This window comes from Gopherus evgoodei, chromosome 7 (genome assembly GCF_007399415.2).
Source record: "Gopherus evgoodei ecotype Sinaloan lineage chromosome 7, rGopEvg1_v1.p, whole genome shotgun sequence".
Taxonomy (NCBI): domain Eukaryota; kingdom Metazoa; phylum Chordata; order Testudines; family Testudinidae; genus Gopherus; species Gopherus evgoodei.
In genome coordinates this window covers 43,827,271-43,845,766 of record NC_044328.1, presented here as the reverse complement: position 1 = coordinate 43,845,766, position 18,496 = coordinate 43,827,271, and the positions used below count along the sequence as shown (strand labels likewise).

General features: G+C 44.8%; 2 protein-coding genes across 2 annotated transcripts in view; one reads left to right on the top strand and one right to left on the bottom strand.

Annotated features, from left to right (window-relative positions):
• The window catches only part of CDH23 (cadherin related 23), a 536,798-nt gene that overhangs the window by 80,387 nt on the left and 437,915 nt on the right, over positions 1-18,496 (bottom strand). The gene's annotated exons all lie outside the window — the stretch shown is intronic.
• Positions 1-18,496, top strand: part of VSIR (V-set immunoregulatory receptor) — a 42,680-nt gene that overhangs the window by 18,499 nt on the left and 5,685 nt on the right. The window contains exons 4-6 of the mRNA XM_030571363.1: positions 3,229-3,336; positions 13,570-13,597; positions 17,826-18,013. Of these exons, the coding sequence (XP_030427223.1) occupies positions 3,229-3,336; positions 13,570-13,597; positions 17,826-18,013 (324 nt within the window). The remainder of the gene's footprint in view (positions 1-3,228; positions 3,337-13,569; positions 13,598-17,825; positions 18,014-18,496) is intronic.

Here is an 18,496-nt window from a genome sequence, read left to right as displayed (position 1 = left end):
AGAGAAACCTTTTCCTGTGTGATACCATGAAAACTCTGTTACTATCCTGAGACTGAGTCATCTCTCTTCTGTCACAGAAACTATTTTAATTTGAAAACACACGTATCTAAAGAGGAAATCCAAATCTCACATGAGTGATCAGACCAATACCTCACATTAGTAAATAACCTATTTGTGCACCTAAGTGCCAATTTGAACCCTCAAATGTGGTGTCCTGAAAAGGATGTCCACATTCAAAAATGAGGCCTCTGTGTTAATACAGATGGCTTCCCCCTCGGGTACAAGTTACTTCTCCTGCCAGTTTTAGCCTCATGCCCTAGAACATTGCAGAACTGGTGCTTATGCTAAAGGACACCATCAGACTTTGCAGCAGTGTTTAACACTGGGCAAATTCCAATATCAAGCACCAAAAGGCTAATGGAAGCCAACGGACTGCTTGTTTGAATCTGACTTTAAATCCCACTGTAAGGTGGAATGCATTCAAGCACAGTCCAGCATCCTGCGGGGGGGGCGGAAGCATGAAGTTGGATGCATAGAGCAGTTCCAAAGAAAACTTCACTTACCCCTTGTGCTTTTCAGCCTTTTTTTTTTTCATCCTGTCATGTCATTCTGAGGGTTTAACCACCGTGTGCTTTGCAATTACATCAGTTACAGGCCTGATGCCTTCACTTGTCATCCTTTAGATTGGGAGATAGCAAATCAAAGCCTCTGCTACTTGTCTCTAGTTGCTGTGGAAATGGATATGAAATATCCCATGGCACTTTCCAGAAGAGATGGGGAATAATCACCAATGTGCCCTAGCCAACATTCTCTCTCTCAACAGGGATCTAATGTCTTGTGGGTTTGAGCTGTTGCTGGGCACAAAATAGTTCATCTGTTTGTCTCTGCAGTCACTAAATTCCAGGTATCTAACTTTTTTTTTTTTTTTAAAGATATCTTGAGACTGGAAGATGCTATGTAAAACTAAACTCTATTCTGCAGCACAGCCCCGGCCCCCACCCAGAATTCTTAAATCTGCAAGATGATGCTAATTCTGAACCAAATGCTATAGAAAGAAATCTGGGAAATCATTGTCCTACTGAAAATCTGTTTATATTGAGTTCAAAAGAATCATGCGCTAGTAATACATTTGGCTGCATATTGATTATATCGCCTATCAAAATCCTGTTCTGACCCATTTTAAAATAAACCTGACTTCTCAGGAAGAGGAGTCAGTCAGGGAAGGGTCCCCAGTGACAATATGAGATTCTTTTTTCATTTTTTTAAAGTGAATTAATTTCTAGCCCTCATGATTGTGGAGAAAGGTTTGAAAACATGACCTGTAAAGGCTCAAGAACCAGAATGCTAATAAAAATAACTTCATTTATTATTTTTAAACCACACTCATGATCTTTGAGCCTGACTCATGGTTTTTGAATGCCTGGAGTTGGCAGTACTAAATATATTCTGTGAATTTATAGTACTGCAAACGCCAGGCATTCAAAAACCATGAGTCAAGTCCAAAGATCATCAGCCAAATTCAGACCTAGAGAAAATAGAAAGAAATCTACTGATTTCAGTAAACTTTAACCCTTGCACAAGAGCTGAATATGGTCCATTTAGAATTAAATATATTCTGTACTCTAAATAAGGATAATTTAATCAGAAAGCTCAAAAATATACACCAACTTCATCAAAAATCTCCTTTCTGTCACATTGCCTGAAATCAGTTCTAAATTTGCCAGAACATTCATACCTCTATACTACTCAGGTACATTTAGCCCAGATCCTGGTGTTCACTTGCTCAATATGTTCCTCTTTGTTATAAGATGTTCTCAGCAAGAATGGTCTGCACAGCTTGAAAATGCATTGCTTTCTACATCTTGCAATGCATTGCTTTCTGCAGCTAGCCTCCCACACCTTTGATCATTTGGAATATCACCATCAGCATGATCCTCCCCCCTTCTTCTGAATCTCTGGGCATTCTCAGAGAAGATGCATCAAATCTGTTCTCACTTTTCTGCAGGTCCAATGAATGCCACTGACTGATTCTGAATCATATGCAACTTGCTGGGTCACTAGCCAGTCCTGAAAGGAATCTTTTGCTGAATTAACTCCAAACCTACATCCCAATCTAATTACTTAATATTTTTGCACAATCTCTGCCTATCAATTCTGCAGCTCATATATCTGTCCTGACTTACTCCCATTACATTTGCTGAACTTACAGTAAATTTCATTAAAAAATTACAAAGGCCGGAGATCAAATCTTTAGCTTCTAAAGAAAATCAAGAAAATTCCTTAGCTGGATCTGGGTTATAAAGTTCTTTCCAGTATACAATCAGTTTACTTATTACTGCCCATAACTGTAACTACTGCTAGTGGTCCTGTACCTCTTCTCCATATTAAAAATAGCACCAAGCTATATGACTGAAGAAATTTTTCCACCACAGTATGTTGAAATACAGCTGAATGATGATTTGGCTAGTGAAGACAAAGAGTGATTAATTTTTGTTAGCTGACTGGGGGTCTGATCCCACGCTCATTGAAGTTAATGGGAGTCTTTCCACAGTCTTTCAATGGACTTTGTATCAAGCATCTTATCACTTATTAAATAATTTTCTATTTGTATCTGTAGCACAGCTGGGACTGAACAAAACCTGTATATCTGAGCACCCCTAGAACTTGGAGAAGTTTGGTTTAGGAACCAAATTTCATGGCTTAGACCCAGCTCAATTCTATAGACAGAAGAAATAATGCCACTCGCTACTCCTCCAAAGCAATGTCAAGCCTTCTGTTATAAGTTTGATGGGTTACCCAGGTTTCGTAGGAGTAATGGTAGCATGCTTGCATGAGACTTCTGGGAGCATCAGTATCACAGAATACTTCTGGGGTATCTTGAGAAAACCAGTACATTCTGGAGGATTTCTCAGACAGGAAACAGTAATTTAAATCTTATTTCAGTGCTAAATTCCCTCATTGGCCTGTTTAGTGGGTATTCAGTACAATGTTTTGCACACTGCTTTTTTTTCATTCTTGCTTTGCACTTTATGTATGATGGGAAGCCTGAACCCACAGAACCTTTTCCTATTTGCTCTTGAATGCCTCAGCAGATGCGAGGTTCCTGAGAATTAGAACTAGGGGTTTTTAATTGTTCATTCAGAAGAGAGCCTGACTTTAGGCCATGCAGTTTGAAATAGCTCTCGCTTGCTCACTTAGTTCACCTCTGGCTTCTTTGTTCTGTTTCAGACATCACAGCAGCTGCGCTGGCAACAGGAGCATGCATTGTGGGCATTCTCTGCTTGCCCCTCATCCTGATCCTCATCTACAAGCAGAGACAAGCAGTCAACACCAGGCGTATGTATCAAAATATTCCCATTCCCTCACTCCTTCCCTTCCTCACTTTTATTTCAATCTCTCACTGAAATGATTAGCATTAACTGATGTTGGGATAATGTCTTTGTGGGTTCTCTCTCTTAGTTGGCTATTGCTAGGACCTTTCATGAAGAGGACACGACACTCAGAAAGCCCTAATATCTGCACCAATGCAGGAATAAGTCAGCTCTGTCACTGAGCCTGTCAGGGGTTGAAGTGACGTGCCTGTCAATATTAAAGTGTGCTGTGTGGCTAACTGCCCTCCCTGCCCCCCCCTCCCCAAGTGAAAATGTATCCCATTAGCCACCTGTGTGCATAAACAATCAGGCCCTCTGAAGCCATTTTCATATTGCCCGTAGGAGGCATTCAGGGTTAGAAGAGGCAAAGGCTCATTACCAAGTCCACAGTGATGTACTAAGATGCGGACTGTGAGACACAATGACTTGGGCATCAGGAAGATAATTCTGGTCACCACATTATTAGCAATGGATGTCACTCATCCTAGATCCATATTTATCTCTGTTCCACACAAGCTTTTGTATTCTTACTGCTTCTTACTGTAATTATACATCAGAATGTAAACAGAAGCAAGTTAAAAATGGTGGGAAATCAATAAATCCTGGGGGAGGGGAACACATCCTCACATCTCCCAGTGGTTGCATTTGTGCAAAAGAAATGCTAATTTGCAACTGTGGTTATGGAAAGCTACACATACTGTATGTTAAAGAACTACAGCTCATCAGTTTCAGCTTCCTCTTTTATAGCTCTGTGCTTTGGCCTTCATTATGTAACCCTGTTAAGCATCGTAAAGGCCAGCATTACACATCTGGGTTTTAGCAAGCTATCATATACGAGGAGGAGGCTGTCTAGCCTGGAGAAAACAAGCTAGTTTATACAAATCTCTTGGGGATTAGTGATGGGGTAAGGAACACAGATTGAGGGCAGGGCAGTTTAATAAAACTGTAAATATGCAACAGCATGTTTTAAAGTGTGCCTGGGCGTGGCAGGGTACTTTGATTACATGACACCAATTCTTGGTCACATCAGATCTCTTACACTGTTGCAGCAACATTTGCTGAAATATAATGTTAATTTTTTTAACCCCATAATTTGAGCTTCATTGTGTGACAGAAATAGCTTTTCTATTCTGCTTTTCTTCTACTCAAATGATTGAAAAAATTAGTTACTACTTTCTTTAAAAAAAAAAAAAACACTCCCTATATTCCACATTCTTATGGCAACAAAATCCCAGAGGAATGTCTCCTCCTTCCCACCCCCTCCAGTCCTAGGAGAACATGTAGCTCCAGGGAGGAGCTAGAACCCAGGCAGGGCCTTGCTCAGACTCTTCTAAGGCGATCACTCATTTTAATGAGCGAACAGAAAGAGACACCACCTTCTGTTGTGGTCTGGGCTTAAACTCAGCCCACAAGGCTGAAGCCCTGAGCCCCGAAAGCTGTGTGAGGGGGATGGGGACTTTGAGAAATAGCTTATGAGAGAATTTAAACCCTGGTTGTGGTGACATTTCATCAGTCCTTGGGAAACTGTATAGTCTCTCTGAGCCAGTGGGTAACTATGCAGCTCTGACTACAATAAAATAGAGAAGTGATTTGTGTTGCACAATCTGGTGAAATATAATTAGTGAAATATAGCAGCGAGTTTCAACATCGATTTCTAGCTGAAAGGAGGGGCCTGTGTTGGGGCTTCTGTACCACTATGTCAATAACCCTGGTGTAGCAGGGTGCTGGTGCAAAGGCACCTAATTAGCCCCTGCTCAGCCAGCCCCAATCAGGGGAAATAGATTGGGGCTGGGAAGAAGTCTGATGCCTGGCCTTTAGAACTGGCTGCACCTGTGGGCCTGAGGGTTCAAGGGCTATAAAGGTTGGCTGGCAGCCAGAAGAAGGGGGAAGGTCAGTCTCCAGGCTAAGGGCAGATTCTGTGTAGGAGAGGAGATTGTCAGGCCTGCAAGCTCTGTACATAGTACATCACTGGTGGTGGGAGAACTTGTGTAAATAAAGCCATGGGTGCTGCACAACTAGAAGCCTCTCTGAGCTTTATTGGGGCAGCCAGTGGGCCCCAGGAAGAGGGGCAGGCAGAGGACTTGTTACACCTGAGTACAGGAGTTACTGCCTGCCACATGAAATATTGCCCTGCGCACAACTTGAGGTTGTTTTAAAGTGAATGGAAAAGCAAAAAAGAACATTGAGTTAACAGAGACTGATTTGCTGAATGTCGCAGCTAACCAGGCTGTAGGGAGTGTTCGGTACAGAAGTAAGTTTTATGTATTTCAGTATCTTTTCTCCTGTTTCTGAAAGATCCTGATTCACTAGACATATGCCCCAAATATGCTTTGGTAGATCCTGATTCACTGGACATATGCCCCAAAATGTGACATCAACAAATACCAGAAGTCTGACTGAAATCAATGCCAGCCATACTTGTTATGATGTCACAGAACAATGCATTCTGGAATATATTCATTGAATCAAGAAATATTATTAGGATTTGATAGGGGTGGGATGGAGAAGAAATGAATTTGAAAAGATTAGCTTAAATTTATTTCTTTGCTGAATGCTCTCCCACAACCCTGCTCCATTTGGGACTGAAATCTGAGTTTAACTTGGGTCAGCTTTTGCTTTGCAAGCCACCTTTAAGCAGAGGTCCAGGAGAAACAGTAGGCAGCAATGACAGAACAAACTGACTCAGGGAGGGGTCTTGTGATGAGTATAGCATAAATACTCCTCACAAAAGAAGGCAGTATGAATGCTCATCCACACAGGCCTATGGTTAGCCATGTAGCATACAAAGGCAGAATGCAATGGACATGCATGCATACTGCGGGCTAAAGAGGGGGCAAACATTTCATAACTGGGCCATAGACAAGTGTTGCCACCTTCCCTGTATGCATATTGTCCACAGAACACAGTGCAGTCTCTCAATTGCTCAACATTAGTCAACAGAATTCTCAGGGCCCGATAGCCCATTGCCCTTGTGTTGGTGTATAACAGGCAGAGGGCACCTGGAGCCTTCCCACTCCCACACTATTACAGTCACTGCCATTGGTGGGAATCAGAAGGACTGCTTCTTCTGTGTGCTCCCAGGGAGATGCAGCATCCCAAAGGGAGAACGGGAAGGCAGAAAGGAGCAAGGCCAGGAATGTGCACTCACGGAACTGCGAAAACCAGCTACTACCATCTTGAGGAAATTTGGGGCTGAAAGAATAGTAGCAAGTTAGAGGCTGTACAAAACAAATTAATAAGGAGAATACTCTGCCTCCCAAACAACATTTCAGTGTCTAACTCAGGGCAGGGGTAGGGGAATGTGAATCAACAACAGCAGCTTCCAAAGTCATGTCTGGAGGAACAGTTCAACAAGATAAATTCTCTAAAGTCTCTCTGTGCACCTGTGAGTCTAGAGTAGAAACATGCATCTGCAACTGTCCTTTGAGGGACTGTGGCTCTGCACAGTCCTCCATGCATGGCAGTTTTACTCTAAATGGTAAAACTTAGCTCTTGTTCTCTAGTATGTTCAGTGAGAATTTGTTGTTCAAAATCCTTTTTGTTTTTAATTAACACATAAGGGCACAGATACCAGGGTGACAGGCCCTATGGGATTATATCAGGGTGGGACTATTTACAGTCTGATAGACAATTTTTTTCCAATGGTCTAAAATCCACATGCATATCCAGATTGCTTTGAAATTTGCTATGCTTCATCAGGGTTTTGGGTAGAGTTAGTGTTCAAAGTTTGGGGTCATTTGGGCAAGGGGCTCTAGAAATACAGCTCTTCTTAAAAAAAAAAAAAGGTATCAAGATTTACAGTTGTTACAGCTTGCACACACCTGGAGCTCAAAGTATGGCTCTGATCCTCCCAAAAAGATATCGCCTGTTCAGTTTTGATCTCAGTTTGTGTCCGGTGCCCACTGTCCTGCAATATTTTAAAAGTTATTCAAGGTAAAAGTTGGCTTGACAGTGTGGCTCAAATCAAGTTGAAGAGCCAGAGAAAGTCATTTGAGAATATGCAGCAGGTCTGGTGCTCTGTTGGTGGCTGAAGGTGATGTGCTGTGGCCACTGAACCTGAACTACATTCATGTACTGTGAGGCTGAGTCATGCCTTTGGCAGCATTCTGAGAATATTTTGTTTGGCCCCCAACTTTTCAGTTTGCTAAAAATGTCAAAAAAAAAATTCATTTTGGGTCAGCCTGAAACTAATTTAAAAAAAAATCACACAGCTCTATACACAGGTGACCCACAATCACACCCCTTCACTAGCACCACTTTCTTAAAAAAACCCAAACCAACAGCAACAAAAATTCACTGCCCAAAAACTTAATTAATACAGACTTAAGTTTGACTGGCAATATCTCCTACCCTTGCAACACGTCAAAGTGAAGGTGCATGCCACGGCTACCACACAACCTCAGTGCTGCGCTCCATTAGCTGGCAATGGTTCAGTAAGGGTGGTACCACAATAAATAGATAGAAGGAATGACTCAGGCAGCTCCTGCTAGTGAGTTTCATTGTGGGAATACTCAGAGAAGAGAGCACAGAGGGGTGTGTACACAGCCAAAGCCAAATGTTCTAAAAGCCAAATGAATCATTTGGAATTATCAAGTTTTTTCCACTTCCACCACACTCTTACACAAAACACTCTGAACATACATGACTCCATGCCTGCATGCCTAGGCATGAAAACATTTGCACACAGACCTTCACACATGTGCAGCATATACGTCTGTACCCATACACAGCCAGTTCACACATGCAGTAACTATGCACATACTTGTATGCACAATACCTACTGGAGTTGTATGAACTTGTGCATATATACAAGGGTATTAACAAAGAGTTTTACTGGATGAGGCTCTCCGGAAACCTTTGTTAAAATTCCTTCCCCCCCCATTTAAAGGGAGGAGTGAGATGATTTCACTGTCTGTGAATGAATTCACCATCCCTGCCAGAGGTAACTAATTCCTGAGGCTTATAAAAGTACTTCTGAAGAGTAAGGATTTTGAAATTGGAATACATCAGACTGCACCAAGTATTTTTTTTGTTTTAAATCTGAGAGATTATATCCCCTTGATATCTCATTAGGCTGTTAGTCCCACCTTTATTACCTATATGTTGCTCAGGAGCAGAGTACAAATATTTGTAGTATGTGCATTTAATATAAAGTGTGCTTGTCAAGAGGTGTTGCATTTTCAGTGTGGTCATGAGAAAGGATGTGTGTTTTTTTTTTTAGATGGGAAAACAAACAGATTTCCCTGTCGTGCACCACTATTTTTCGCACGGCCATGCAACCAGGGGACATGAAGTTTACCACAGGCTAAGGACAAATATTTTAGGGTCCCCTTATTAAAATATTACCAGCATGTGTGCAGATAAATGCATGGCCAACCTTAGGGAAAATGGCACTCTGGAAGAATTTGTATTTTGGTGCTATTTCTTTGAGTTTGAGAACAGCAGTGTGGAGTGCAGGGAGCGAGGATCAACTCCTGGCACTGGAGCCTGGCTGAGCTGCACAGGGCAGAGTTTCTGAGCCCGGGGGATCCCCTGGCCATACCCCCCCAAACCACCTAACAGGAGGAGAGTAAGTGCGCAGGCATGGGCAAGGGGACCAGTGTGTGGCCTGCTGGCTCCCCAGGGGCAAGCTCTGCTGCCTGCCCCTTCACGCCAGCCTGGCAACTGTGGGTGGCATTGGCTCCAGTCCCTGGCCTGCCCGCACTCACCCCTGCTCTAGCAACCCAAGCCTGCCAGCTTGTGGCACTTGGAAGGCAGCCCCGTGGCCGTCACCCAACTGTAAAGTCGGCCCTAGGTAAATACATTGTATAACGCATCGTTTCTCAAACGGGGGTCGACAAGAGTACTCCAGGGTGTCTGTGGCCCCTGCTGAACAATTCCTTCCCCTCCCTCCCAGTGCCTCCTGCACACTGGGGAACAGCTGTTCAGTGGCATGCAGGAGGTGCTGGGAAAGAGTGGGAGAAGCGGGGACAGGGTGTGCTCAGGGGAGGGGGTGGAAAGACGTGGGAAAGAGGAGGGGCAGGGGTGGAGTGGTGGCAGGAAGAGGTGGGGTTGGCCCTGGGGCTGAGCAGGGGACTTGAGGGTCTGCAAATAATTGTATATAAAAATGGGGGTCCTCGGGTTGCTAAAGTTTGAGAACTACTGGTATAGAGCATGCACCCAGGCATAAGTGCCGACTCCATGGGTGCTCCGGGGCTGGAGCACCCACGGGGAAAAATTGGTGGGTGCAGCTCCCCGACCCTCCTGCCCCAGCTCATCTCCGCCTCCGCCTCCTCCCCTCAGTGCACCGCATGCCTGCTTTTCCCCCCAACTCCTAACGCTTGCGCCGCAAAACAGCTGTTTCACACAGCAAGAGCTGGGAGGGAAGAGGGGGAACACAGCGTGCTCAGGGATGAGGCACGTCCAGGGCGGGGATTTGGGGAAGGGATCCAATAGGGGCAGGGAGGGGGCGGAGTTGGGGTGGGGAATTTCAGGAAGAGGTTGTAATAGGAGCAGGGAAAGGGTGGTGTCGGGGTGGGGCCAGGGTGGGTGCGAGCACCCACCAGCACTGGGGAAAGTTGGCACCTGTGCACCCAGGTACAAACAAGCCTGCAGTAGCCCAGCTGCAACCTCGTTTCACAGAGTGCTAACTTCAGAAACGGAAGCTCCTCCTTCCCCTTCTATTAAGTTTCAATCCAGGATGGCCCCACTCTTCAGAACTAACAACACAGTAAGCCACAAACATAAGGGCCTCTCATTTCCTTTGAGTTCAAGAAGTGGCAGCTGAACACTGGAGACTAAGATCTGAAGATATCAATGAATAAAAAAAAAAACAAAAAAAACCCCACGAATGTTGTACTGCAGAATATTCCTCCTCTTCTCCCCCTTCTAAGCTGGTTTTATGTCCTGCGGAGTGAAGGGAGGAAGATCAGGACATGAGTTGCCTTCCTCAGAGGGGAAAAATCTGCAAGCCTGGGCAATGCTCCAAGCAGTTTGTTTATTTGTGCCTAAAGTGTGTGCAAGCCCCATTCTGCACACCTCCAACCCACTCTGTATGCAAAGATTCCCCCTTCGCCCCAGTGCAGAAAATCAGGATATTAAATTGGATCCCGGCAAATGTAATCTACCCTTTCATTCTTGGACCTGCATTTCAACCTGTCCCTTCCCATCACTCTCTTTATTCCAGGCTTTCGTTGAGCAGGGTTTCCTTCTAGCCAGATTGATACTTAGCAAAGCATCATGTCTTTCTCAACAAGTGTGGCTCAAATTCTCTTACAAAGCTGGCACTAATCCCAAAGCCAGAAGGGGTCACATGACAGCAATGTGTACACTCCTCTATGCTAGGGCAGGGTAAGGAGGAGTGACAGACGTCTCAGGTCACTCCTGAACATAGATCTTCCCATCAATGGCACTGCTGCAGGGTCATGCTGTTGTGATGGCAGGTGAAAATACGGGCAACAGCTGCATTTTAAATTAACCCACTGGAGTTGGGATTCTTCAGAGATGGGTAAAACAATAGTTAACGCTGATGAATTTTGCATCATGGAATTAGAGCACAAAAAACTTTCAGGGTTAATACTAGGAAATCTGCCTCCCACAGTCCACTCCTACAAGCCTTGCAAAACACTCACTGAATGGAAGATCAGGGCCTGGAATGGAATGGGCAGGATGGGGCCTAGCAGTCAGCCCACTTAAACTGAGAGAGGAGAATGGACCGACAGACTGGAGAAAGGGAAGGATAAGAGCAATGAGAAATGAACAGGGAAGAGGCACAGAAAGCTAGACAAAAAGGAGACATAGCAAGAGAGAGAAACGAGGAGGAGAAACAGAGAAATACTGATTGCTATTATGACAAGGCAGTATAGTTGTTACACTTGATGTATAATGAAATCCACTCCATTTTCATTGCACTAAGAAATTCCATTCATGAAATAATCTGCAGAACAATCAAACATCACTCCTGCTCTATATTTACTGTGGACATTTAACCACATGTAAATGTCATGACAGTCAGGGGTGGCTCTATGTATTTTGCCGCCCCAAGCATGGCAGTCAGCCTGCTTTCGGCAGCATGCCTGCTGGAGGTCTGCTGGTAACGTGGATTTGGTGGCATGGCTACGGGAGGTCCACCTGTCCCATGCCTTCAGCATCCCCACCGCCGAAACCACGAGACCGGCAGACCTCCCGCAGGCAAGCTGCCGAAGGCTCCCTTACTGCCACCCTCACAGTGACCAGCAGGCCACCCCCTGTGGCTTGCCGCCCCAGGTACGTGCTTGGTGCGCTGATGCCTGGAGCCGCCCCGATACCAGTTTACAACAAAGAGCTCCTCTACTCACGGCTTTATGGAAACGAGACCTTTTGTTGGGGCTTTGTCGCAGGGATTGAAAGCAATGTCAAAAAGCAACAGTACATTTGTGACAAAAACCTTCTGAGGGAGCGAATGCTGCTTCAGAAGGCAGCTGTGTGTCAGCAAAGTGAACGTACCTCTCAGTCCCAAAAGAGCTCTCTGCAGAGTTTGTACAGCTTGCCTTGCACACCTACCTGGCCACAATGCGCAGAGCCTATACAGATGTGACACGCAAGGGGCACAGAGCGTGAATTCTCCCATAAAACTGGCAGAGTCGGCCAAGCATCTGCTCTGTTGATGTTACTATGATCTGGAAACTAAACAGTCGTAATAGTCATGGTACTAGTCCTAATATTACTACTATTAATAGGGGTGGTGCTGAAATAACTGATGTTGAAGTCAACTTTATTAACACTAATACTGACATTACTAACATTGGGCCAATTCTGTAGTCCAAGCTCAGACAAATCTCCTGTTGATGCCATGAGCCTGTTGAGAGCATGGCCAAATTGTGAGACTCCATCACCAATAAGCCCTAATGGAAAAACAAATACTGTAAAATGCAATTGCCTTGAAAAGATGGCTCTAATTGGTGCAGTTGAGCACCAATGCTGCTGAATCAGAATTTTCTTTGATTTAGTTTTCCTAAGGAAATCAGCAGCTGTGCTGTGTTTGCACAGAGCATGAACTGCATACACCCACCCTAAGAAATATGAGCACACTACAGAAATCAAATCCAAAACAAAATGCCACAAAGCCCTCCAATGCTTAGAACGTCCATACAAGAATCATGATGGGTCACTCTCCTTATCTGGATGTTTTCCATTAGGACAACCTTGTTACACAGCCCAGAGAAAGTGCTGTGTTCAAAGGTTAACACCAAAGAAACTCAGCGGTTTATACCTGTCTGTGCCTGGATAGCAGAGTTCATGCCTTCTGAAAGGGGCACCAGCAAGCTTTGGAGAAAAGGTTCATGCATTATAAGCCTCTCTTCTCCTCTGAAGTCCTACGTTCAAAACATGATTGAGATCAGAAGCACAATGAGAGCTTGGAGATCTCAGGCTGCTCCACAGCAAGTATCTGTTGCTTTTACAAGTTGACAGGGTTCCTCCTCCTCATGACAATGCAGAGTCAAAATCCAAGAGAGCTCTGCAAGTCATACTCAAGGTCCATTAGTAAAGCTGTAGGAAGATGCAGGAGGAGCTGCAGGTCAGTGTTGTGTCAGTGGGATAAAAAGGCCTGTGCTATGGCTGCTTCCACTTTTATTCATCTTTAAAACATGTTAACGAAGAAGGCAATGAAAGAAGAAAGAGGAGACAGCTCCTGGCAAGCTCCAGAGCACTCAATTTGGTATCCATTTTCCAGATGAATTGGCAGTTTCCGTTCCCCTAGTCCAAACCACCAAATCACAGATTTATGAGAACAGAAAAAGCTGCACAGGAAAACAAAACACAAGCTAATCAGTGAAGAGGAAAGGAAAGGAACTTGAGGACTTAACCGCTTGTGTGCTGAGCTTTGGAGCACCTCATTTCTATTGTATTGCATTGCCTATTGCTTCAGTTTCAGCAATGCATTCTCGTCACCATGGCTAGGGCTGGAATAGGTCCCCACACTTAATCCCTTCACTGCTGATGGAATTTGCCCATGTCCCAGCCTTTTGTGTGTCACATAGAACTCTATATCTGACACCTTACATGAGAACCCTGGGCAACTATCCCAGTTACAAAGCAGAAAGAGCGCTCACCTTTAGGGAGAAACTATGCAGAGGAATTTCTGAATTTGCAGCATTAATATTTTTGCCATGCAATTGACTGTAAATAGCAACAGTTGTTTTTTATTACTATTATAAAATATTTTTTTGTCTTTTCGCAGGTGCTCATGAACTTGTAAGAATGGAAAGGTGAGGAAATCTTAAGTCTCCATTTTCCACTAGCCTGTTCATGCTCCCTTCCCTCCTTGTGACCCTGGAAGTGGCCTGCTTTTCCTCTCCTTCCTCTGATAATGACCTAAACTCTAGCTTGGCAGACTGCCAGTGACTCTGGGCTGTACTTACCTCCTTAGCACAGTGGTAGGGATGATGGAGAATCTACATTTAGATAACTGCCCCACTATCACAAACTTCTACTTCCTCTTCCCAAATGGAAACTACCTACTTCTTTTTTAACCCTGTCATGTGAGAGTCGGAGTCTCCCTGCACTGTGGAGGCTCCCAAATCCCTACTGCTAAGGCTGCAAGGTATCCATTCTATGCCTGTTGTTCCTACTGGTGTCAGATAAAATATACAGAGAAGGAGATGTCAAGGACATGTGTGAGGCCTCCAGGCTCCAGCACAGTACAGTGGCTTGGCTGCTGGACCAAACGGAAGGGAGAAAAGGAACAGCCATGGGAGTGGTAGCGGGAAAGTGATGACAGAGGGGGAGCCACAGAATGTGAACAGCATTAGCAGTAGTGCTGACTCTCACAATTTCATCACGTCTCTGGTGATTTTGGGTGTTGTTTTTTCTTTTTAACCAAGGCTGCCAACTGCTTGCTCAAAATGACCACCGTCTCCTATTGCTGAAGCCAGCAAGATGGCCACCATTTCCCTACAGTCTATCTGCATGTGGCAGCTAGGCTGCTCTTCATAATATTGGCTTCCACCTCCCACTGTTTCTTCCAGTGAGACTGAACTTAAGCCATGCCCACAGGCAAAACCCGCTACCGCTCCGTAGTTAAGGGAGCTGGCCAGGACACAGGGAATATAAGGAGCGGAAGAGACCCTGTGAAAGGTGAATGGGGAAAGTGAGGAGGAGCAGGGCACTGGGGGAGCAGGGAGCAGATTTAGGGGATGCAAGAGGATGCGAGAAGCAGGAGGGAGGCCCTGGAGGTGCAGAGGACAGTGATGGGCATGGGAATGGAGGGGATAGACTCGCAGCTCCCTCAGTCTGGGGGCAGTGGTGGGGAAGGGGAGTCCCATCGAGCAGCCAGGGGAAGGCAAATGTTGCCAAGTCTTGCGGACCGATCTGGAGTCACAGGATTTTGGCACCTGCAGGAGGAGCTCTTTCAGTGACCCCAGAAGCCCCCCAAATCCTGCAGTTTTCAGGGCTGGGCATGTGAGCAGAGCTCTGTGCAAGAGCCTCAGGACTGGGGACATGGATCTGCTCCACCACTGGGACCTGCCTTCAGGTATGTCCTTATAGCAGAGTGAGGGACCTGGGGCAATGGGAGGCAGGGAAGTGGTGCTGCTAGGACCCAGGCAGAGGAGAAACCTAGAGGCAGGGGAGGAGAGCAGCCAGGTGCTGCTGAGTCCCAGCTGGAGAAGTCCTGGGGCAGCAGGAGTCAGGGAAGCATTGCTGCTGGATCACCAATAGGAATTTGATAGCAGTTCCCCTGTCTTAGGGGTAAGGAGTGGGTGAGTGGAGTATACATCTGAGCAGTGGGGATAGGAGTCCATTTGTGTTCATCAAAGGTTGACTTTTCAACCTGAAATAACAACACACACACTGGCAGAGGAATAGAGACAAATTTAAAAAAAAATAATATAAAATATTATTTGATTTTTTTTAAAAAATCATGGTTTTGGGTGTTCTGAATCGAGATTTTTTATCTCTTGTGTTTGGCAATACTGCATTAGGCTGTGGGAAGAAAGAATTACAAGGAACTGGGGTCACAGTGACTAATTAGAGGCATTGTTGACAATAGATATCAGTTGTGTCTTCCTCTTGATCTGTTACTAAGCCAGACTATATTCACCACCTATTACAGAGCATGGTTCACGTCTTGATCTGCAAGAGGAGTAAATACAGTATCCACCCACGCTACCTTTTACTTTAATTCTTGCTTCCTGGCTTTTCATTTTGAACTCTGGTAGTCTGGGGACAGCCTTCTCCACCCCCAATCTCCTACATGCAGAACTCTCTAACTACCCTTCATCTGGCCCTGTGCCAGATTTCTGACTTTTTCATTTTAAAAGTCTCATCAACTTAGCCAGACAGGCCTTGACTAAAAGGCTAAACCTGTTGCCTGCCCTATTGAGCTGTTTCAAGCAGTAACTGAAACTGGCAGGATAAATCAGAAACTGAAATAAGAATGCAAATTAACCTTGGTTTTGTTTATTGACACTGATGGAACCTCAAAGGACATCTGGCCACTTAGGCCTTAAAATAAACAACACATAGTGGAGGAAACGTCCGGAGGAAACATTTAAATGAAAATTTAATACTTATGTAACTCACATACCTCCTGGGTGTGGTGTTCTGTCCTATCTAGTAACACCAGAGCACTTAGAGAGAGAGATAAAATGAGTCTGCTCTACAGCCTTGGCTAATAGTCAGTTGGCTTTTTGCTCATGCGGCAGGGGCTCATGCACTAAACTCCAAAAGTCCCAGGTTCGATCCCACCCGCTGACAATGGGGTCTGTTGATATTGCACTTATTTGGCCTGTAATCCTCTGTAGCTGTCTTGATTGTTAATAAGTGCTGAAATTCAGTCAGCTAATCACAGCACAAGACACCCTAGGGAGCTATATGCTTTCTTTCTTTCTTCCAAAGGGATAGCATCGCATGTGGAAGGAACTGAAAAGCAGTTTAGGGTTGAGGTTGATAGCGGGGGTACTTTTAGCAATCACAAGTGTGATGAAAAGATATTCAAATTGGACCTGATGAAATGTGACATTCCATTTGGTCAGTAACGGCAAGGGAGGCTTAAAATTACTATTTTCCTTCTCGCCTGGTCTGCAAAAGAAAATTAATTTAATTTATTTACAAATTTCTCCCCATATTTCAGTGCTTTATTACACTGTATTTGTAGGGGTTGCTCTGCCCCTCTCTTTCAGGTCTTATAAACTGCCCTCATTTATAATACCAGTAATTGCAAGAACTGCTCAGCTGCATTTCCTGGTTGCTGATGGTGTTCAGGTAGCTTGTGTTAGCATTTTATATTGCCAGAATGAGGCATCAGAGCCCTTATAAATATATTATACCTAATCTAGGGCCCACTAGAGCTCCATGACTGTGATTATGCTGCATGCTATGGTCATTTGGAACTTTTCGTTATCAGCGGAATTAGAATTCATATCCTGGTGCTCCAAAGACTCAGGCTCCCACAACTTGAGCTAAAGAAAAATCTCCTTTACCTGTTAGCAGTGTTGGGTCCATGACAAACATAAAACAGAGTTTCAATTCCAGCCAGCCAGGGTAGGGTATCTCAGGATGTACCTACACTGTAGCGCTGCCTACTAACTAGTGTGGTGTTGCAGGCACTCCCTGCCTCAGTTTCCCTTCTCTCAAGGACACAACTCCACACAGTCCAAAAAGGGGCAAGACAAAATTTTCCTGCTGGGGTTCTAGTTTATTAAATACAAATCAACTTGAAATAAAGTCTTTCCCATTGGTCTCAGGGACATGCTCAGCCTTCCTCTTTAGGGCCTGTATCTCTGGAAGATCCTCTCTGTTAGGAGAGTTTCTTTCTCTATGAGCACCAGCAAACAAGGGGCTAGCAACCCTGTGACATACCTTCCCCCAGCAAAGCCAACCTATACCGAAATGTGGGCTCAACAATGGCTAATGGTTGGTCATGTTCTCCAGCCAGGAGGGTGACCAGATATCCCGATTTTGGGGTCTTTTTCTTATATAGGCTCCTATTACCCGCCACCCCGTCCTGATTTTTTATGAGGCCTAGGTGCTCATTATTCAATTAAATTCCTAAATGGACTAGTTCCCTTTAAATTTGATTATCATGGTAACCTGGGCCCGGACTCCCCTTAAAGGTGCCAGTGACCCCATGACAAGGGTTATACCACTTCTGATTATAATGTTTTTATTGAGATCCTGCCTCCTTCAGAGTCATGGTTTTCCTCCAGCAAGATCCCACGCCTGTGCTTGTATCATATCACAGTTGTTTGCTGTACAAAACAATGGTGGCATTACACGGGAAAAAACAGGTGCTAGGAAGCAAGCCCTAGAAAAACGATAAAGGGCAAACACAAGAGAGACCCACCAGCTTATGTTTAAGTCAGATACATAAGAACTTCCATACTAAGAACAATAAATGCTACTGTTAGAATGGAAGAAAGTCTATAATTCTGGAGTTCTCCATAGGTGAGAGAGAAAGAGGGAAAGCGAGGACTGACACTGTATTTTCTCCTGCAGTAATGCTCAAGGCATTGAAAACCCAGGCTTTGAGGCCGTTCCATCCACAAATACAGAGTCCAGGCCCAAGCCGCAGATGACATACATGGCCAGTCGCCAGCAGTCAGAATCGGGCCGACACCTTCTCTCAGAACCAAACACTCCGCTGTCTCCTCCAGGCACAGGGGATTGTTTCTTCCCAACACTGGGTAAGTGTCCATTTTACAAAACTATTTCCTTGGTTAACCCAAGCTAAAGCTGTCATGACAGAGGTACCGGGCAGACAGCCATTGAAGAAGGACATGAGAAAGGAGAAGAGGCAGAAAGGGAGGGGAGGATCCCTTGTTAAATATTCAGTTTGAATCTAACTTCTCACTTAACACGAAATGTACCATCCTGTGACTTTGGGGAGGGGGAAAAACACTGCATCTCTGCTGTAGTGTCTCATTTTATACCTGCTCGGCCTAATTTTGGTCTCAGTTACACAAGCATAGACATGGAGTGAGTCCACTTAATCCAATGAAGTTATTCCAGATTTACGCTGATGTCAATGAGACCTGAATTTGGCCCACTGACCTTTACTCATAGTTATTTGGCGTCTCAAGAGAAATTGCTGATACAAACCAAAAATAATAAATCTTTGGCCTGGGGGTGGACAGGGAACTTCCCTTCGGGTTAGTTGTCCCGTTGCG